Source organism: Thalia democratica, chromosome 2, assembly GCF_965202585.1.
Source record: "Thalia democratica chromosome 2, ktThaDemo2.hap1.1, whole genome shotgun sequence".
NCBI lineage: Eukaryota > Metazoa > Chordata > Thaliacea > Salpida > Salpidae > Thalia > Thalia democratica.
The window spans coordinates 36,593,515-36,617,334 of record NC_139166.1 but is presented as its reverse complement, the minus strand read 5'-3'; the positions used below and the strand labels follow the sequence as shown (position 1 = coordinate 36,617,334).

Here is a 23,820-nt window from a genome sequence, read left to right as displayed (position 1 = left end):
ATAGTTTCGAACATAGAAAACCAACATGATAATGCAACACACAAAAGTATGCCCTTAAGTATTAAAGCTAAGTTTGTTGGATTACTATTTAAATAAGGTACTAAACTTATGTACAAACTTTGTCAATATCAAAGAAGATATTACAAAAATACTGTTTAAGAATCAATATCCGGAACAACTTATACAAACTAGAATGAATAAATTTAAGTGTTCTGAAATGTTTTATGCGAACGTCATATAGAAGTATACCTGCACTGTAGATCAGAGCATCTATTATATTGGAGAGACCTCGCGTCAAATGTTCAGAAAAGTTGCTGACCACTAGTGATGTACCAGACTCACTATCCGGGTCCGGCCGGATATTGCCATTTTTGTCTGATATCCGGATCCGGCCGGATTCTAATTTGAAAAAAAAGTCCGGATCCGGTTTTAGTCGGATTCTAATTTGAAAAAAAAGTCCGGGTCCGGTTCCGGCCGGATTCTAATTTGAAAAAAAAAGTCCGGATCCGGGTCCGGCCGGATCTTAACAGAGATCCGGCCGGACCCGGATCTAGTTAGTAAAAAAGAGCATACTGAAAAGTATTTTTTCATAATTAAACCCTGTGTAAACTAATAAGAGTCATTTTCGTCAGTTAAAATTAAACACCTACCGTGATTGGCTCATTTTGTACACGTGACTAAATTACATTAGTTTACATTTAAACTATGAAATAAACATTTCATGAAATGCATCTCTTTACATATGTTGTAAAATTGAAAACTTTAGAATGAATACTTGCATTATTTATTGTTTAAAGTTGAGCTCAGAGAATATTTAGAGTTAATACGGTTGAATGTAGGAGCCAATGAGAATCATATGACGAAACTTTTCAAACTAAATACTGATGTAACAAAACATCAGAACATGACAGGCAGTTTATATGTAAGCAGTTAGTTAGTTTGGTGTGTAGCTTGAAGCAACAAAATATCTTGAACGTTTTTGTGAATGCTTATTGTAAGTAGTGTTTTGTTTTAAAAGTGAATATTTCAACATGTGTTTAATTGTTTAAATATTTAAGCAGGTTTACAGTTCAATAGTTTATTAAAAATTTTATAGTTTTTTTGTTTACAAAAAGTTTTATTTAATTTTTAGTTTTTTGTTTTAAGTCTTTTGATATAAATTTAAATAGCTTCCAGTTTTTAAAGTGTTACCAAAGTAATTAATAATTTTGTATATGCTAGTATTTCTTGTTGTGTTTTATATAAAAGATTCATCACTCAAAACTGTCGTGTCTGATTATAGAAAGTAGTCTCAGTTAGAGTTTAGTATTTGTTAGATATTAATTAAATAAGGTAGGATTTAATTATGATGGGTAGTACTAATAAGTTAAGTGTACCACAATCAGTCCACAACTTTACTACCAAATTGTCAACCTTTGCTAGCTGTTCTACTGATTATTAGATTAAAGTAATATTTTCAGTTTTTAAAAACCTCATTCTGACTCAGGCTTGTTTATACTCACTCTAGCTAGTTTTATTGACTTAAACAGTGGCAACCCTGCTAGTTTGAAAATTTTTGGGAATTTTAGAAAATCTTGGACTGCCTCAGGCTAGTTTAGTTTTTTATAAAAACTTAGGCTAGTTTTCTTTTAGATTTTGAATGAGTTTGAGCTGATCCAGTTTTCAATATTTTGTAATTTTCTAGTGTATTTTGTTCAAGAACTTGATTTCAGATTTTGAATTGTAAATAACACCTAAATTTGTAAACCTTGTGGCTAGCTGTTCTACTTATTATTAGATTAAAGTGCTTTTTTTCAGTTTTTAATAACCTCATTCTGACTCAGGCTAGTTTATTCTAGTGATGTACCGAACTCACTATCCGGGTCCGGCCGGATATTGCCATTTTTGTCTGATATCCGGATCCGGCCGAATTCTAATTTGAAAAAAAAGTCCGGATCCGGTTCCGGCCGGATTCTAATTTGAAAAAAAAAGTCCGGATCCGGGTCCGAAATTGTGGGTCCGGTACATCACTACTGACCACAAAGGTAAAGATAAACGCAGTGCTATTTTTGAGCACTTACACCATCGTATACATTGTCAAAACTTCAATATCGATAATGATTTCAAAGTCCTTAAAAGGTGTGCTCTAGGTGAGCTTTATAGTGTAGAATCAATGCTGATAGTAAAAGAAAACCCAAAACTAAATGCACAAATTTTTGGAAATGGGAAAATATCCCTTTTAACAATATATTAACTTAATTATGGGTATTAATTTTTGTTTTGCTAGGAATTTTTTTAAAATTTGTACAACAATGTCATAATTAGTTTATAATTTTTTTATATCAAATGTCAAAACTGTTTAACATTTCATTTATCTTTTGAAAAAGAATCAGTGATAGATTCGAAAAGCTTTAAGTTTTATTAAAAAAAATTAATGAAAAATATATTTATGTTAAGTTACAAATGGTACTTAAATATGTGTTATTATTCAAATATAGTATTATTCAAATACAATTTGAATTTTTGGTTACTTGTAGAAGCGAAAATTAACATAAAAGAGCAAAATTTTACTAAAACACTAAAATTATTGAAAACTAAAACGATTTTTTTTTAATTAAGTTTAAACAAAAATACTAAGAGTTAAAAAAACTAAGATTTAAAAAAGCCTGCTTGCCCCAGTTATGCTTAAATTGTCTGTGTGCGCGACAACCCGAAAATTTATAATACACAGATTAAATATGATGCTATAAAATAATTACCACTTTAAGTAAACTTATTACACAATGATTAATGCTCAGCAAAATTTACAAAAATAAATACAATGAGATTGGTTAAATAGTTTTAATGTGAACTCATAGTGCTAGAACTATTAAAATTCCTTTTTTTTGAAAATAAAAACTATCTACAAACTGAGTTCCACAAATTTACGTTTGATATTTCAATAAAATAATTAACCTCTAACATAATATCCCGAGGCCTACTTTGAGATCTTATACCAAGGTGCCACTTCGCTCTTTTCATCTGATTTCTCAACTTTCCATGTTTTGAAGGTGTTACGTTAAAATCGCCTGTGGTAAAAAAACGATAAAATGTGTTCATTTCAAGTTAAATATTATTTTTACAACAACTTTAGTATTTGAATGAATAAACATCAATTATTTAACTCAAAAGAAAGAAGAAAAAACGAACTTAAATGAAAGTGAAAGCATTGCTTTTTTTTGTCTTAGAGACTTGGAAAAAAAATTATTGACGCGAAACAGTATAAAGACCGATAACAGCAAGAAAGAGGTATATTTAAGATTTTTAAGTGTATTTGCTCTGGTAGGCATACAAACGATTTTAAAGTGCGTTTGTGCACATTGTGAGTTTTACTTAATGGAAAAAAAAAAACTTTTTAGAACCGTTACTAAACTTAACAGCAAATTTCTTAACGCTTTTTAAGTAAGTTGTACTAAGTTCCTTTTGCTTAGGTCACAAGATTTTATTTGGCAACTTGTACCTTGGTTAAAGCTTAATGGTTAGATGACAACTCAAATTCCGACAATTCAAGTTTAAAAAAAATATGTAAAAGACTATATCTCAATAAATAATATAAATTTGAAAAAAATAAAAAAAACTTATTTAGATGTTATTAATATCTACAAGACACTTTTTTTCTTTTTTAAATAATCTAAAATATTCTTTAAGATATTTTAAAACTATTAGAAATTACTATGTTTTTTACTTTATTGAAGCCATATCTCAAAAAGTATTTATTTTTTGAAAAAAGAAAAAAACGGCCTGTATATATTAATATGATTATTATATGTAATTCTAATTTTTGAAAAATATACATTACTTTTTAGTTTGTGGCCGCTTCAATTTTTTTAAGAATTTGATTTGTCCGAATTTGAATAGTCGTGCACCCAAGCTTAATAACGAATTCGGAAACATTCACTTTGTAAACCTTAAAGGATTGTAAGGTTACTCAAATTTTACAGGGTTGCCACTCGTTTTTTCCAATTTTTATTCAGGTATTTAAAGGTGGTCATTTTTGGGTTTATTTTTAGTTTAAAGTTAAGCTTAAGATAAGAAACTGTGTTAAATAATATAAAAACGCTGATAAGATGCTGTAAAACTACTTTAAATATGTTTTTTTCTAAGAAAATTTTTGATGATGACAAAAGTTATTTATATGATAGATTTTTTGAGTCAAATCAAAATTTTTCTACTAAACATGTGAAAATTGTTAAAATTCCAGGTTTTTTTAGTGATTTTGTTCAAAATTCCAGGTTTTTTTCAAAATTTCTCAAATTCCAGGTTTTTCAAGGTTTTCCAGGTAAAGTGGCAACCCTGAATAAACTTGTATGATTAAAGTATGTTTCAAACTCACACTATGAACCATAATTATTTTTAAATTTTTTATAATTAAATGAGACCTAAAGCTACTCTAAGCGCTACTCATACAAACTAGGCATGAGAATTAGTGGTTGTATTTTATATTAAATAACAAGTACACAATCTAATAATATAAAGAACATCATCCTTGAGCAGCATAGAATCAAAACACTATTTAACGCAAAGAGAAACATACTTTATGAATGTATAAATAAGAAATTGAAAATTTACTACTTGAGCTTTAAATTATAAAACATATGTAAGAAAATTGCTTAAAAAAAGAACTTTACAATAAACAATATAAATAATTAATAATAAGCACTTTGCTAAAAATAGGTGCAAAAGTTATAAAAAAAAAACACAAAAATCAGTACGACGTAATATTGTGCATTACAAAAATTCAGTACAAAAATCGATCTACCATCTAACTTTCAAACAACTAAAATTAACAAACACAACAGTTAAGTGACTATAAAATACTTCAAAATTTATTGTATTTTAAGAGGAGCTTTTTCATGTCGACAAGACGATATGAATTCACTCCTCTTATTTAAACAACCTTCCTTTTTTAACGCATACATAACGGCTGTTGATTCTTTGAAGATCACGATTTGAAATATAACGCTGGTAACGAGAAAAAGACCAAACGGAAAATATCCTATATTTCACGCCACCATTTTGTTTGTCGGTAGAGACAAAAATCGGTAAACGGTTCCTGGAAATCGTTAGCCAAAACTTTGGCCCAATGCACCCGTACCATAAAATTTTCAATAGAAAACAGTTGAAAATTTCGTACTCGTGCATGCCAAACATGAAGAGCCAGATAATGTCTTATAATCGCAAAATGTTAGAAGATAAGGCAGAGGAACTAAAGCAATGCAACTGCAGAGATAAATGCATGGTGGATGGCAATTGTTTATTAACAAATGTCATCTATAGAGCGACGGTAATACATCAGAGAAAAGTAAGCAGTATGTTGGCTCATCAGGTTTATCGTTTAAAGTAGGTACTTATGGCATAAATATTCTTTGAACAATAGTATATACAGACTAAAAACTACGCTTTCGAAATATATCTGGGATTTGAAGGACAGAAATAAAGATTTTAGCATTAACTTGAAAATTTTAGCACGAACAAAAAACAAATTCAATTTAAAACATGGCTGCACTCTCTGCAAAATGGAAAAACACGAGATCTCAAAATTAAACTCAAATCTAGCTTGAAATAAACGAAATGAACTTTTTAGTAATTGTTAACATTATTCAATCATTCATTTTAAATAATTTTGAAAATTTATGCAAACTTAGTGTGTCCTAATTTTTTTTTATGATTTACTTAGTGACGTAACGATCCTTAAAGTTTTTGCTTAATTTCATGTACACTTTGACTTATGTTTCAAAATATTATCACAACAAACAAACTGAAGATCTGTTCTGTTTAACAGATAGTGAAACAATTGTATTTGTAAAACGCTGTGTTTTATTTATATATATATAGAATTAGAATTAAGTTATTTAACTTGATAAATTAAATCTTTCACACTGAGCACACCTTAAGGGATTTATTAATAAAAAAGTTTATTTCAAGATGTAAAACTCAAACTTTATTTTAAACTTGTTTTGAAGCTGATGAGAGCATAGGCACGAAACTCGAGTCCTTTGAGTTTTACATCTTGAAATAAACTTTTATAGATGTTTATAAATATTGTAAAGTTTTTAACAGGAAGATAATAAAAGTGTCCTACTCCTGCATGCCAAACGTGAAACAACTAATAATGGCAAAGAATCGAAAGATGTTAGACACGCAGGACAAAGAGAGGCGAATGTGTGACTGCAAAAAAACAAGAATGCCCGGTAAATGGAAGTTGCCTAATGGAAAATATTATATATAAAGCAACAGTCATAACTGAAAACCAGACCAAGTTTTATATTGGCTCGACTGGACTATCGTTCAAGAATCGCTACTCAAAGCTCAAGTACAGCTTCAAACACGAAAAACATAAAAATACGACAACTTTATCGCAGTACATTTGGAAACTAAAAAATAACGAAGTTAATTTTAAAATTCAGTGGGAAATGTTAACAAGAACGAAAAATAAATATAGTTAAAAAACGTTGAAAAAGTATATATATATATATTTATTTATATAATTATATAAAAAACTGTAATTTAAACAGCTGTTTCACACATTGAAATGTAAAATTTCATGTGATCGTCAGTAAGTTACAATTTATTATAATAGTGAACAGAAATTTTGATTTTAAAATTTTTATAATAATTGTGACGTAGTAATGGTACAGTTTATTGTACGATTAGCTGAATTTGAAATACGCTGTAAATGTTATTCTATGCTTTTTAGGAAAGTTTAAAACGGTTATTTTGGAAAAATGTTTTAAGCTATTAGAAAAAATTTTTAGGCTGTTGGGAAAAATGTTATAAAATGCTACAAAATACTCGTGTTTGCCGCTTCGATTTTATTTTAATATTTAGTTGGTTTTGATTTTGTTAAAAAAGTATTTTTGATAATGGATGCATATGTTTTGTCTTTCGCTTTTCTTGTTTAGTGTTACGTTCTTATCTGATTTTTCGATTTCTATTTTTTCTAGGTTACAAAGTTTGCAGCCGAATTTAGTATTGAATTTTAATTTTGTCCTGGTTAATATTTCCCATTTAATTTTGTAGTCTGTATTGTTATCTTTTAAGTTCCATATGTAATTCGCTAGTTCTGTTGTGTGTCTTTTGTTAGTATTGTTGAATGATGATTTGTGGTTTCTGTATGTTTGTTTAAAGGTATTTCCTGTCGATCCTATATACTGCTTTGTTGTTTTATTTGATGTTACTGTTACAGTGATATAATATTTTTCAACCCACCATTTAGTCTAAATGTAAGTTCTAAAATAGGCAAACAGTTTTTAAATCTTATTATAACATCATTTGACAAAAACTACCCATACAATAAAATATTCAACCGCAACACAATTAAATTATCTTACAGTTGTACAAGTAATTTTAGAAGTAAAATAATAGCACACAACAATAAAATATTAAACAAAAACAATATAGACGATAAAAACATAAAAAAAGATAAACTTTGTAACTGCCGTAAAGAACCTTACCCTTTAAACAACCAGTGCCTAGTGTCAAATATAAAATGTATAAAGCAACAATAGCATCAAATAAAACAACAAAAAAGTACTTGGGATCTACAGGAAACACTTTCAAGCAAAGATACAGAAACCAAAAATCATCATTTAACACTACTAACAAAAGACATACAACGGAACTAGCGAACTACATATGGAACTTAAAAGAAAACAATACAGACTACAAAATTAAATGGGAAATATTAAACAAGACAAAATCAAAATTCATAACTAAATTCGGCTGAAAACTTTGTAACTTATAAAATAATAGAAATCGATAAATCAGATAAGAACGTAACACTAAACAAGAAAAGCGAAAGACAAAACATATGCATCCATTATCAAAAATACTTTTTTAACAAAATTAAAAACTAACTAAATATTAAAACCAAGTAAAATTCATGCCGCAAACACGAGTAGTTTAGAACATTTTTCCAACAGTTTAAAACATCTTTCTAAAAGTTTAAAACATTTTTCTAATACAACCTTTTCCAAACTTTCTAAAATGCATAAATTAGCACAGCGTATTTTTTATATTTAGCTAAAGGTAAAATAAACTGTACTACTACGTCATAATTGGTATAAAAATTTTAAAATATACATTTCTGTTTACAACTGTAATAAACTTTAGCTTACTGAGGAGTACATGAAGCTTTATATTTCATGTACGAAACAGCTGTCTAAACTATTGTTTTTTATATAAGTAAAAAAATATTTAACTGTTCAAAATATAGGTTTAATGGTTTGCTAAAAAACGTTCCTAGTGAAGTAACTCCACTGGAGTATAAATAAAAACAAATTGTACAGTAATCTTCCTTTATTGTACCAAAATATGTTTCTGTGTGTTGATTCGTTAACTTAGTAATTATCTAATAAACAACAGTTTTATACAGCTGTTTCGTATATGAGATATTTCTATCTCATATATTCCTCAGTAAAGCTAAAATTCATTAAACATAGCTTTACTGAGGAATATATGAGATAGAAATATCTCATATACGAAACAGCTGTATAAAACTGTTGTTTATTATATAGTCAAATAAATATTTAGCTCCAATTCAACTAGTCGAGCACTATTATCCAAAACTTTAAAAAATCTGTTAATATACATATACTATATCTCTCTCCATGATACTTTGTTAAATCAGGTTGGTTGCTATTTAGTTTCTGTTTATTGAGCCTCAATTTAACGTCACATCAGGAAAACTTGTGTTCCAATTGACTACTTTTATATTATTCAATATCATAATAAATGGAATAGCAAGAGATACTAGTATAGCATTAGAACTTCTTTTTTTCGATATACTAAACGAATTAGTCTAGATTAAACTTTTGTTGTTTTACCCAGGTATCTTAAGTCGTTACACGTGAAGTGACTGTTTCTTCGTACCTGAACACTGATTTAAGAACGAGACATCAAGAAACAAGAGTGGTTCAAAAACATCTAGTTCATACACGCCCGACAAGCTCTGAACTGTATTAAGTTTGAATTTTTTTCTTTTTTTTTATTATTAATGCAAACCATGATAAAAATGAATTTCAGATTTGAAACAAAAATTGCAATGTTATTTCTAAGAGCAGAGAACTCTTCAAACCTGAGTTGCTTCTGATTGGCTGACAATTTACTTTTTTTATTTTAAGTTTTAAGTTTTAAAACTTTTTGTTAGGGTATTTTTAATATAATTGGGAAAGATGGTTTAAAGATAATGTTATGAATGAAAAAAGCTCCAAAATCTTATAACTCCAGCCGACCCGAATAAACTTGTACAAAAATTATAACTTATGTGTAAATTGTTTCATACAGCTTTATAGACAATACTTTTTATTTTATTTATGAAAGTATATGTACCAGGGTTGCAAAAGGTTTTTTAGTAAATTTCTTCTAGGTTTTCGGCATTTCTTCCAGGCTTCAAAACGACAAGTTTTTAGGTCTATTTTTAGTATAAAATTAAACTTAAGTTAAAAAAAACTGTCTTCAATAGTATAGCAACATCTAAAAGATACTGTAAGGCTACTTAAAGTGTGACTTTTAATTTTTCTTAAATTTAATGATGTAAAAAATTTATATTTATGATAGATATTTCGTACCTAATCGAATATTTGTCACTTTAGATGTAATAATAGTAAAAAATTCCAGGTTTCATAGTAAATTTTGTTCAAAATTCCAGGTATTTTTTGAATTTTTTCAAATCTTAGGTTTTTTTTCCTAAATTGTTAAATCTCAAGGTTTTTAAGGGTTTCCAGGGATTTTTTGGCAACACAGTATATAGAGTAATCTTTCTTTTTGTGTACTCCTATCTTATGTACGCAGTTTTTAATTAGGAAGCTTTTGTTAAAAAGTGTAAAATTGCTTTTTTCAAGTTTTATTTTGAAAAAAAAATTAATATTAAAAAATTAACATGAAAAGAGCAACATTTTGTTCATCATTTTCCATATCTTATAAAATCAAAGAACAATAAAACATACAAAATACTAATTAATGAGCAGTAGGTTCCAAAAAATATAATGAAAACAAATAATAGTGCTGAGAAATAGCATTTTAGAGTAGTGAGGAAGAAGTAATGTTTTATTCTTACAACCATGTACTATATCCTCAGCCAGCGCAGCTTTTGTTGGCTCGGTCGTGATATAAGGATGGGTGACGTGCGAATTCTAAATTCCGCTTAAGTTTCTGTTGTATAGCGAGTTGGTCGTTAGAAAACGTAACCGTGGCCGTACAAAATTATGTTTAAGGACGTCTCCAAAAACGACTAAAAGAGTTTGAATGTCAGCAATGATAAGTAGAAGAAACTTGCTAATCATTGCGAAAAATAGTAATCTTCTTTATAAAAAACTAAAAGAGAGAGAAAAACAACACTAAAAGAATAGCCAGCAGACGAAAAAGTAAGAAACTAAGTAAAGTTTAACATAATTATCATTTTAATTACCATTTTGTTGCATCACTGTATTTGTTTTACTTATAGTATCATGTATAAAACTTATTTAATTTTTTGAGCACTAACTGCATACTGAGCTGATAGCCGACCTATTATATTTAAGTAATTGACCTAAGTTAACATGAAAGTTAAATCATACTATTTCGATCATATCCTATTGATTTTTTTGTTAGATTTTGTAGTCATGGTTAATTAGGAGGTCTTACTTTTACAGGAGCAAATTTATATGGAGTCTCTATTTTTACTCATTCAAACGTTTAGAATCATTTTTATTTTATTTACATAAAATAGGAATTTGAAGTTAAGTTTAACTACTATAAGCATGAAGATATTTGGATAGAAAGCAATTGTGACTTTTTTATGCATAGAACCTTTGATTCAATTAGATTATATGGATGATTGAATTGTGATGACGATTTTTCTAACTTAAATTTAAACCTATTCATCTCCAAACTGTTTTTTAATCAATTACCACTTTATGATTGACTGTTCTTTAAAATGTTTAATAAATTAAATATAGCTGATAATCAGTTTATATAAAGTTTTACATAAAAAACAGTTAATTTTTTGCTAAGTCTTAATTTCATTTGTTTTTTTTTAGGAGTAGTCTTTTTTACTTAAAATCATTTAGGGTCTAAAAGTTTTTTTTAATATCTGAATAGACTGAAATAAAAGTTGTACTAACTAAAAAAATATTTCTAAAGATTTAGCCAAATTTATATTCTGGTAAATTTTTCAAATGATACACATATTAAAAATGATTAATAAATTTTATCATAAAAGTTAAAATTAGTTGCACCTTTATCAGGCAAGTCTAGCATGGGTGCAATTCTCTCTGGGTGAGCTCTTGTTGGAAGTTGATTTCTCATTCCGCTGAATCCTGATGAGGACGGAGGAGATGAAGCAAGAAAGAAGTCTTGTGCTTGGTGATAAATAATCTGATTAAAAAAATTGTATTATAGTCATGATGCAAATAATGATTTTTTAATTATCTTTCTTTTTTCTTAATTATTTAGAGTTATTTTTAAACTTTCAAAAAAAATAAAGAATTTTAATTTCTTAATCAAAAAAAGTCTACAACTTAAAAATGTTCACACTAAATTTATCATAAAAATTCCCTTTTAAAGATTAAGAACTTAGCAAACCATCAAGGACTAACTAATTCAGCTTTAATTTATTAACAAGTCGAAATTGACCTATATTGTAAAGGTTTACAAAATTTTCAAGTATTTTCCATAATCTATAGAAGTAAAAAAAATGTTTACAAAAAAAAATAAAGGTAAGTTTTCAATTTGTACCTTATATGCGCATTAAAAATAAAAGGTTCAATAAAAGCATTTTTAATCATTTATAGTTAGTTTGTCTTCTTTTTTACATGAAACACCAATACAGATTTTTGTTTTATTTTTTATGAAATGCAATTGTAATGTTTTAGATTTTAATGGATCCTTTACATTCCTAAACCAATTAATATTTGTATACTTTATTGACTGTTCTATAACAGTGATAGGCAGCCTTTTTAAGTATAGATTGACCACTGTTTTTTCTTTCTTTCAGGTTTTGTAAGTTTCTTCAAGTTTTTTTAAAGTTGACGTTTTTGAGTCTATTTCTAGTAATAAATTAGTTAAATTAATTTTAAAGTAATAAACTGAATTTAAATAGTATAACAACATTGAAAAGATACTGTAAAACCGCTTTAAATGTTTTTTTTTTGTTTTTTTTTGATGATAAGAAAATTTTTTATCTATATGATAGATTTTTTGTGTCAAACCGAAGTTTCACACACAATATTTTTTTAATTCCTAGTTTTTCCAGGGTTTGTTTAAAACCCCAGGTTTTCTTTTCGAAATTTCTTAAACTCCAGGATTCCAGGTTTTTTAGCCACCCTGTAAGTATAATATTTATTAAAAGAAGTATTTTACAAACAAGGCTTGTTTTAAAAGAGTCTTCAACGGCCAACGTGCTTTTGTTAAGTTATACTAAAGAAAATCAAATGTAAAATTGGAATATAATAAATCTTAAATATTCATAACTGTTTACTGTAAATCAAACTAAAAATCGATTCATAAATACTTTGAGGGGTAATAACTTTTTTAAAGCTAGTCTTGTTTTATACATATAAAACTAGACTATTTATTGCTTTTACCGCTTTGAAAAACTCAAAGTTACCATTGAAATATAAACGACCAAATAGTGTAATAAGTTCTTTTTTGGAGGCACAAACTAAAATGGCTAAAACATACTATTTAATTTAAAATCTCCATCTCCTCCTACAGTGTTTAAGAAACTATTTTAAAAAAATAGTATAATCTTTAACAAAACTTTTACAACCTTTAGGAAACAGATTTTTAAGCTTTTTATTAAAACTTGATTATTATTGTCATAAACTGTTTTTTTTTTCAAAATCTGCTTTTTACGAGTTGTTCATAATATTAAAACAAAATTTACAGAAAAACTGAAGTAAATTGTTTTTAAATTGAAGATAGATATATTCCAAATTTCAGAGAAAATTGGTCATGAATTTTTTCTTTTACAATACTGTTGCATCGGATTTATTTACAAAATTGGTCAGATCTCAAAAATGGCTAAGACTTTGACTATGTTTTGGCAAACTTAATGAGAGTTTCTTTTTTCTATAATCTGTATCTAATAGTTTATACTTCAAGTTTTTAAATAAAAGCCAATGATAATTTAGTAAAAAATTGGACCTCTTTTCTACAGCCTTTACAATCACTGTAAATATTTATTTATTTTGCAAATTCTTAAATTTTAGATTAAAAGTTTAGACAATATACGTACTTTTACATACTTTCAAAACTTAAAGTTATTTATCCATAGTAACCAATAAAAAACAATCTAATGGGTTCTTTAAGTTCTAGAGTAACAATTTTACTTCGTTTATTTATATTTGAAATAGTTTAAAGAGAACTTTTAGTTTAAGTTTGTTTGCTTTATATAGATTAAAATTTTTAGATATTGGTGTTTTATTTATTTTATTTCGTAATAGTTATTAATTATTTTTTTATTTTTATACTAGAACCAGCATTAGTAGCAATTATGCGAAGCGACGTCTCAAACTATGAAAAAAAAATCAATTTTTTTTATCTTACTTGGTACGTGATGCATTATTAACTTAATATCTATAAATTTTCTAATAAAAATAGTGTTGAGATAAAAATATTGTCGATAAACAAATATGTAGAACTATTAAAAGCTTTATTATTCAATAAATTATGTACTAACTCTAACTCAACCTCGTTTAGATTTTACCTTGTTGTCAATGATGAGATGGTAAGCAACACTAAGAGGATCTTGAGGAGAGTGATACTGGAGTGCATGAGTTACTTCTTCTTCGCTTACTCCAAACTTCTGACAAACCTAAATCATACTTGTTATATATAAGTTTTCTTAATTGCCTAACTTTTCAATAGCTTTTTAGAAAGGCATACAACCAATACAAAAACTTTATACAGTACACAATTTCTTGCTAATCCGGCCATGTTGGGCCTTATTTGGAATTATGACCGGATTATTCTTTAGCCGGAAAGAAAAAAACTTTCTTATCATTTTTAAGTTGTGCAATAAATCTATAATAAACATAAAATATAAAGCGCACACTAAACTTTCTGTTTTTTTTTCAACAAACCAAATAATGAAAACAAAAAAAAAAGGAAACAAAATCTTAATAAAGCTTTAATAGTTTTTGTATGTTGACTCTGTCAACCATGTGTAACTTACTAAGAAAATCAGACAAGCTTTTTATATAGGATATAACACTTAAATCTATCTAGGACACAGTCAACGTTTTTTGTAATCTTTTGCACCGGCATCAAATAGAAAATTATGGAATGATTCTATTTTGAAAAAAACATACAAACTGTATAACACATTAAAAAGTCTAAAATGTTTTCAAGAATTTTACTCTCTTTTATAACAAACTTAATCAAACTTAACTTTTAAAACTTAAAATTTTTGCAATTACATTCAGAATAATGAAAAAATTGTAACGTTAGACAAAGATGATATTTCTAAACCAACTTTAACTTTAGCACCAGAACTCTAAAAAACTAGCAGAAACTCTAATTCAAAAGATTTTTTATGTTTTCAAATACCATAGCTTATTTATTGTGACGACGTAACTATTTGCTTTAACATTTGAAAACTAACGGAATTAACCATTTTGCTCTTTAAGATGAAATGGCCTAACGTTACAAAATATATTTTATGACGTAGTAATTCAATATGTGTATAACTAATTTATAAACAGGTAGAAGTTTTTTAGTATTTTTGTATTTATTTAGCTACAGTGCTTTGTACTTAAGCCGGATTGGATAGAACACAACAGCGGTATGCCTGTCTGATGAGTCCTAATAAGGACGAAACTGGTCGTAGGTTGTCTCGGATGTTGTTGTTGTTGGTCGTGTAGTGAAATTCATTATTTATTGTATTTAGTAGTAAATTTAAATAAAATAAAAATAAAAAATGTTTTGATATTAACCTAAAAAAATAAGTGAAAATAAATTACATCTTTTTTCCAAAGATGGTGCTCTCACAGCCACTTAAACAACCACTCTATACCAACAAACATCCAACATCGTGCAATACGAATATACGATGTGCAATACGCACATCGTGCAATAAGAAGCATACTTGATTATGTTTACAGATTCATAAAAAAAATTATACGGACTGGGATTATTCAGAAAACAGATAGATTAATTTGTTACAAGCAAGCATAAACAAAACTATTCTTTATTTAAAGCTATTTTATCGATAAAAGTATCAATATCACATCAATAATTGACAACAATACTATTTCTATTAATATAGTTTTATTCAAAATTTAGTTTTTGAAATTTTTTAATCTTATTTTTATTTATTTTATCATATAAGGTTTGATCATACAAACTTGAGCTTGTCTCACGGCATAGGAAAGTCTAGGCTTAGACTCTGTAGACTTTCGCCGATGTTTTCGTTATTCTATAATAGTATTATTCTATAATATGACATAGCTATAAACTGCTTGCTTAGTTAAATAAATTAAAGGAGACATTAATTTATAATTAGCACATTGACTTCATTACAAAATTTTCAGGTTCAAAGTAAAAAAACAGTTTTAGCTGAACTAATTAAATCTACTTTTTGACTGAAACTGGCCGGGTAAGCGAAGATGCACTGTACCACATTTATACAGTATTGTGTGTTTGTTTGAAAACTTCAGAAAAAACTTAATTAAGTTATCAACTTTTAGTGTTGAGCATACTTTATTTCTTCATAACAGTATACATGAATTTCAAGGACAAGATCATCAGACAGCAAGCTCTTGGTAGGCCGAAACCTAGATTTTAATCTGATTTAAACTCAACAATATAGTGACTCAATCAATGATAATAATAACAGGAATTTTTTACCTAAGTTTAGAAAATCAAAGTTCAATATTAAAACTTATTCAAAGAAACTTTACGCTTAGAAAATATACTTAAGATAACGAATCGTCTAGCTCATAAAACTTTTTAATTATTTAAATACAATGGATGGTTAAAAGTAAAAATTTTACGAGAATTCACAAAAAGTTTAATTTTGAAGCATAATTTGTACTGCTTTCATCTTACAAGCCAACTAAAAACACTAGAAAGTTTTAACAAGTAAGATAAGCAGTTTACATGAATTTTTCTCCTTGCAAGCTTAAAAGGATTAAAGATAAAATTTAAAACACATTTCTTACTCCTAGATATTTAGGAAGTCTGATACTTAAAGACGAGCAAGAAGAACAACTGCCTTAAAAACTATCGTCTTTTATAAGAATTCAGTCTACCTGAAATTTTCTTTGATAACTTTTCTGAGAAATTCTCTAAAAAAATACTAAAAAATTAACTCCTATTTAGTTCGACTATGAACTATACTTTCATAGCCTGTTAACGGAAAACAACACGTGCTGACGTCATAGGGGAGCTGATCAACATAAACTACTTTAAAAATACTTATCTCTCATACTTATATATCCTTCTTTTTTGCAGCTTTTACAAAATTTTATGGTAAAAAAAATACAATAACAATAAAATATATTTGTGGGTATGTACGAAAAACAAAAAAGATTTAACATACAAATTAATCAACATGTGCCAAAATTCTTTAAAACTGTTTTAAAGGTCTATTTGCTTCTTTGCAGCTTTTATGAGACCTGTCAACACTTAGTCAACAAACAAAAAGTGTGACAGATACTTCAAGGATGAAGATATTTTACTGTGATGAGAGTGAAAATGTCTTTCCACCTTCATTTTCATGAAGCATTGCATATAAAACCTTAAACCTCAGTTTATGTAAACAAAAAAGTTTGATTTCAAACTTTCCAAGTTTTAAAAAAATTCTGTTTTTTTATGTGATTATTTTTTTTTTTAATCACAGTTTGCTTTACATTGTCGTTAATCTAGTTTACTTATATTCAAATTACTAAAGGTTAAGTAGATTAATAAATTCAATTTAAGCTTTTACTATTTACTATCAAACTAATGCACTTTTAAGCTTTTCAAGTAAGTATAAGTAAAAAGCCTTTTATAACTTTAACTTTTTTTTATATAGTAAAATAATTTTTTTTCAATGTATTCTATAATGCTATAAATAACATAACTCTAAAAAACATTAAACTATTTGTTTATATTAAATGCCTACAGCATTTATTTTATTTTAATAAATAACTAATAATAAAAACTAAATAATAGTTTTGTTCAAAAGTTAATTTTTCTCCTTAAACTTATAAACTATACAAAATAAACAAACGTCATGTAATGCTTCTTCATTTAAATGATCGCTGTTTAAATCCGTGTCATCTGGAAACAAGTATTTAGGGAGGTTAACTTTAAACCATTCATATTGCCGAACATCTTCAACTGAAGCTCGTTTGACAGGATTCACCTTATGATTTTAAAAATGCTTTAATATAAAATTAATATTAGAAAGTTGTAAAAATAAAAAAGATTTATTATTTAATTAAAATATGTTTTAAAGTTTGAAAACATTAAGGCCATTAATGGTCTGACATTTTTTTAATAACATCGGCTTTTATATGAAAGTTTAGGTGAATAAGTAACTTTTTAAAGAACCAGGCTTTTCTGTCTCTGTGAAGCAAGAAAGCTAGTATGAGTTACAAAAATTTAACCTAAGTTACATCAAACTGTTAAATAAAAATAAGAAATATTAATAACATGAGCTAAAAATCTTAATAAAATATGTTTAATCAAGCTTAAATACCTAAAATAAGCAAATTAATAACAAAAGTATTTAATAAAAACACAATTTCAAGAAAAACATACTTAAAATCTAGCCTGAGACTTTAGAAAAATACCCTAGTTAGTCTAAGTTGTGCAAATTATTAATAAAACAAGTCAAAGTTTATCTAAGCTTTCAAAAAATAGAAACTAGCCTGATTTTGCCCGAGTCTTTCAAAAATTTTAAATAACTAGCCTGAGTTATACCGAGTAGCCTAAGTGTGTGGCAACTCTAAAAAGAAAAACAAAACTTAAATAATTTCAATTAGTTTTGACATATACTTTACTTTAGAAAAAGTCTCGATCACAAATGTATGGACCACAACCTTTTCATTGTCTTTTATTTTTGGAAATTTTAAAATTCACAAAAAAACTTATCTACTCTTTTTTTTTGAGCTAGAGGACCACGACGTTTTAAGAAGTTTTCCTTAGAAAATATACAACAAATAAGTCTCTTTTTTTTAATGTTAAAAAATAAAGAATTATTTTCTTAAATTTTAAAATATCAGTAGTATTATAATCAGTATTAAACTAATTTTAATAATTTTAAGAAGATAAGTAAAAATATAAAAAAACAGATTTGAAGTAAAACAGTTTCTTTTTTTTTTGCATTATTTATTTGCGCCTTCCATAAGTAACTGTTTGACTCTTATATCTCAAAAGTTACTTTGAACTCTGTTATGCAGTTTAATATTTCTGAAAGCTAGGATAAAATAAATCTTTAAAAAATAAAGTGGACCTCCCTACAACCTTAATTATGGTTTTCCAATATTAAATTGAAGCATTTTTTTTTTGGTTTAATTGAACTTTTTTCAACCCTGAAGTAAGATATTAAGTTTTAAATAAACATATAAAAACATAATGTTTCAATTTTTGTGAACTTTTTATCAGTTAATATGTTTTAAGTATACAACAGTTATAATCTTTAAAGCTATACATGTATGACAAACTGTAAAGCATGTGTTAGTAATTGCTAAAGAGATAATATTATTTCAAATACAATGCTAACCTATAATTTTAAGAAAATAAATTTTCTTCAAAGAATCAATAGACATTAGTTTAGCCAAAAGTAAAGCTTTTATCTATTTACTCAGTATTGCAATTAATCAAAATATGATTGTAAAATCGCCTACCCCTTTTTTATACCTATATCCATTGCAGGCTAGTCATATTAATTTAGTAATAAGACTTAGTGATGGAGATCTAATTAAAACAAGTTCGTTGGATAAACATTAACTATTTGAATAAGAATCTTTATATTTAGATACCATTTGCAACTTAATATGACTATATTTTCATTTAATAAAATTATAGGACAATTTGTTTTGTTGTTCACATCAATTCTCAGACTATCTATTGCAAATTTCAAAAAAAAAAAAATTTTGGGCAACACTTGCATGCCCTAGGGCCACAGATTGTAACTTTGATGGGTCGCAACTAATTTAAAATAAAAAATGCTCGGACTTTGCCAACCCCTGCATTAGATCAAAGACAAGACAATAGATTAAAAATGCGATATCAGTACTAATGAAATACATCAGTTCAAAGACGAAACAATAGTTTAAAAAAGAGACATCTGTTAAAATACAAGAAATTAGAACAAAGATAAGATACCAGATTAAAAATATAACATTTGTTCGAAAAGGAAACATAAGTTAAAACGAGAAAGCTGTAAAACAACTTAAAAGCAACATAGAATAATTTTAATTTATCTAAAAAAGATGCTAATTAGTTTTACACTACTTACAACATTAATAAATCAAAAATTTTATTTTTAAAACTCAGTTTCACCCTTTAAGGGATCTTCAGTTACAATTTAAATCTGAAAAATAAAAGTAAAACAAAAAAAAATTACATTACTTACTGAAAATATAGTCATAAGTTTTGATTTATTTAAAAAATCATTTACCATGAGCATATGTTTTATCAGTTTAGCTGCATTCTTGTCAAGATGATAAGGGATTTCGAAAAGGCCACTACTTATTTTTCTAAACAAAGTAGGAATATGTTCATCGTCAAAAGGAAGAGTACCACACAGTAGAGCATACAAAATAACTCCACAACTCCAAACATCTACTTCAGGTCCAGCATATAATTTACCTGCAAGTAAAAACATATTATCTAATATTTATATGTAACTTTGACTAAGATAGTTAGATATAATTATATTTAATTCTTTTAAGACTTTTTAATGTAAACTCAGTTTCGGTCAAAGACCTCATCAGTGCTTATATAAAAAGTCTGTCTAGAAAGATATGCGATAGTAATGGAAAACAGTACCTAAACAAACAAATAAAAACAAATCTTTACTTATAAAACATAACAAATTAAATAATTTTAATTTTGCTGTTGAAAGCACGTTAAAGTTTAAATTTTATTTAAAATTTAAAATCAAAATAATCATTTTGTGAAACAGTGTGTGTTATTTGTTTGTTATTTCAAACATACTATCTAAGTATATACAGAGTTGCCAAGGGTTTTTCGAAAAAAAATTTCCAGATTTTCTGAATTTCGTCGAGGTTAAAAAAACTTTTTTGTCCATTTTGTAATATAAAATTCAACTTAGGTAAAAAACTGTCTTAAATAGTATATAAATATTGAAAAAACTCTGCAAAGCTGCTTTAAACAGGGCTGCCACTTGTTCTTTTTAACTTTCAGGTTTTCCAATTTTCTTCTAGGTTTTCTAAATTTCTTCAAGGTTTTTAAGACTTTCTTAAAGGTTTTTTAAAGCGCAAACTTTTTTGATAATTTTTAGTAGTAAGTTATTATTTATTTTAAAAAATTGCTGTTCAAAAGATATATATATATTACTTAATTTTGCTTTGTCTTTCGGCATTGTAATTGATAAACTTTAAATACTATACTATATTATTATAAATAATATACTATAAATATGATATAATATAAATACTATATTATTCTAAATTTTTTGTTAAAAAATTCAGGTTTTTTCAGGTTTTTTTTGCCTAAATTGTCAAACTCCAGGTTATTCTAGGTTTCCAGGTAAAGTGGCAACCCTGTTTTAATGTGTTTTATAATAAATAAAACTGTGAATATTACAAAAACTAATTATTGTACTAGATATATTTTTGTATCTAATCTAAATTTCATTACTTTACATCAGGGTTGCCAAAGGTTTTTTAAAAAGTTTTTCCAACTTTTCTAAATTTCTTTTATGTTTTTAATAAACAAGTTTTTTTTATTAAATTAAACTCAAGGTAAAAAAACTGTCTTAAATAGTATTTAAATATTAAAAAAATTCTGTAAGGCTACTTTAAATTTGTTTTTAAATGAAAATTAACAAAATGATACCTAATTTTTTTTAACTTTATAATATAGTTTTTGTATTTAATTGAATTTTGTTACTTCACATGGCAAAATAGTAAAATCTCACGTTTTTCTAGGATTTTTAAAGTATTTGTTCAAAATTCCAAGTTTTTTTTCAAAATTTCCCAAATTCAAGGTTTTTGCAGGTATTTATTTTGCCTCAATTTTCAAACTCCATGTTTTTCAAGGGTTCTATATTTTTGGCAACCCTTTATACATGTAAAAATTGTTAAAAACTTCAGGTTTTTTAGTGGTTTTTATTCGAAATATTTTCTAATTTTTTTTTCAAAGTTCTGGTTTTTCCAAGGTTTTATTTGCTTAAATTGTGAATTTCCAGGTTTTTTTAATAACCATGTACATAATGTAGAGAAAAACATAGTTATAAAAAAATTGTAATAGATAACAGACAATTTCTTTATTAAATGAGCTACACCAATTTTATTGATGCTACTTCAATACATCACCTTTTCATGATTATTTGAATGTTTTTGTAGAACAACATCGAAGGCAAAGTAATTTATTAATTTTTGCATTAACAAATATCAACAAAGAAATTTATGAACAATTTTCTTCAACTTATAATTATAAATTTTTAATTATGCAACTAATTACTAAAGCTAGTAATTAAAAATATATTTAACTAACAACAAAAAACAAACCAGAAACAACTTCTGGTGCAGCATAATTGGGAGATCCACAGCTTGTTTTTAGAAATTCTCCATCTGACATCATATTAGAAAGACCAAAATCAGCAATTCTAACATTATTTCGACTATCCAACAACAAGTTTTCTGGCTTTAAATCTCTATGTACAACTTTGTGACGATGACAGTAATCTACCCCTTAAAAACATACTTTAATTTTATATAAATCAATTGTTCGTTTGCAATATCTATAGTAAAAATTTGTTTTCTACTTTAAATCACATAGTTATTTTATAGATATTAGTTACTGAAATAACAAAAATTGCATTAAAAAATTGCTATATACAAATATAAAATAAAATTGAAATAAATTATAATCCTTTTTAATGATAAATACCTGAAATAATCTGTTGAAAAAACTTTCTAGCCTCTCTTTCCTGTAACTTGCCATGTTTAACAATGTAATCGAATAATTCACCACCAGGGACATATTCCATCACCATAAATATATCAGTGGGAGTACAAATAACTTGATATAACTTAATTATGTGTGGATGACGAAAAAGTTTAAGATTTTGAATTTCTCTTTTCAGCTTTCCTACTACATCCATACTTTTCAAATTCTGGCGATTTAAGATTTTGATAGCTACTTTATAACCAGTTTGTTGATGTGTAGCTATTTTGACTTTTCCAAATGTACCAGCACCAAGAGTGTCACCAAGAATATAGTGACCAATTTTAACACCTGAAGCTGAATTACGCGCAACATCTACCATTGTTAATCTTAACTAGTCCAAATTTATCCAAAACACATACTAAAAATTAACTAAACTGAAGTTACATAACTTTTTTTATGTTGTCAAACAAATAAATGCTATCAAATTTTAAAAAATTATAGCAAGCAGTTTTCATTTAAAATAATTTTGAATTAATTTAGCTAAAAAACAACTTAAATCCTACTAAAAACCATACCTAACTTAGTTTAATAAAACTTTTTCTTTGAATAATGCTTTACCTTTTTACTAAGCCAATAGAAAACATATACTTAACTTTAATTTTTAAATAATGTATTATAGTGAATAATACAACCAATAGTAATACATACAACTTAATCAGACAAAATAATTATACTATACTAAAGTAATATAAAGTTATTGATTGCATTATATTTGTATGACAAAAAAAAAATTTATTAACAGTATTTAAAGTAAGGATAATAATCATGAACTAGTCTATTAGAACTTCTAATGAGCTCTATCAAAAGTTTTAACACATTATTTATAAGTAAAACTAATTAAGCTAAGACAAAATATATATAATTAGGCATATAGTACACAATTAAAGTTTTCTTAGGGCTGCATTCTTATAGCTCCATCAAGTCTAATAACCTCACCATTCAGCATCTGAATTGATATGATATTCTCAACCAATTGTGCATACTCATCTGGATTTCCAAGTCTTTGTGGAAATGGAACTTGCTTAGCTAAGTGATTTTTAACTTTGTCAGGTAAACCAGCAAGTAGAGGAGTTTCAAACAACCCTGGAGCAATTGTCATTACCCTAACACCATAGCTAGCAAGTTCTCTAGCAACTGGAAGTGTCATAGCAACAATAGCTCCTTTGCTAGCACTGTAAGCAGCTTGACCAATTTGACCATCAAAAGCAGCTATTGATGCAGTATTGATAATTACTCCTCGCTCTAAACGCTCATCAGGGTCTGAATTTGCCATTTCTCTTGCTATAAGTCTTGTCACATTGAAAGTACCTCCTACATTTACATGCATAACTTTTTGAAAATCTGTAAGTCCATGGACTATGTCCTTGTGAGCATTATAAGTCCGCATTGCTACCCCAATTCCTGCACAGTTTACAAGTACATTGAAATTACCAAACTTTGATTTTCCTGCATCAATAGCCTGCATCACATCTTCAGTAGATGTTACATCACCAGGGCAAAACAAACACTGGTCTCCAAGCTTAGCTGCAACAGATTTTCCTTCAGAAGAAGGTAGGTCAAACATTACAACACCTGCTCCTTTTTTAGTTAGTCTTTGAACTGTAGCTCTTCCAAGACCACTAGCACCTCCTGTAACTAATGCAACTAGTCTTTTGGCCATTTTAAATTTATACCAAAAATTTGTAAACCTGT

The 23,820-nt window shown here is 27.0% G+C and overlaps 2 protein-coding genes across 2 annotated transcripts in view; both read right to left on the bottom strand.

The window, feature by feature from the left end:
* Positions 1–22,541, bottom strand: part of LOC145849852 (5'-AMP-activated protein kinase catalytic subunit alpha-2-like) — a 26,947-nt gene extending 4,406 nt beyond the window's left edge. Inside the window, exons 1-7 of the mRNA XM_082954929.1 lie at positions 22,069–22,541; positions 21,687–21,869; positions 19,610–19,800; positions 17,213–17,347; positions 13,706–13,813; positions 11,235–11,373; positions 2,935–3,047 (exon numbers count right to left, since the gene is read on the bottom strand). Of these exons, the coding sequence (XP_082811055.1) occupies positions 2,935–3,047; positions 11,235–11,373; positions 13,706–13,813; positions 17,213–17,347; positions 19,610–19,800; positions 21,687–21,869; positions 22,069–22,447 (1,248 nt within the window). The 5' untranslated portion in view covers positions 22,448–22,541. The remainder of the gene's footprint in view (positions 1–2,934; positions 3,048–11,234; positions 11,374–13,705; positions 13,814–17,212; positions 17,348–19,609; positions 19,801–21,686; positions 21,870–22,068) is intronic.
* On the bottom strand, positions 22,503–23,820 carry LOC145849853 (3-hydroxyacyl-CoA dehydrogenase type-2-like). Its single transcript, XM_082954930.1, has one exon. The coding sequence runs from the start codon at positions 23,786–23,788 to the stop codon at positions 23,021–23,023; it is 768 nt and encodes a 255-aa protein (XP_082811056.1). The 5' UTR covers positions 23,789–23,820; the 3' UTR covers positions 22,503–23,020.

Bases quoted from the DNA above. Each gene is read 5' to 3' on its own strand.
- LOC145849853 (XM_082954930.1), bottom strand. From the start codon at position 23,788: ATGGCCAAAAGACTAGTTGCATTAGTTACAGGAGGTGCTAGTGGTCTT.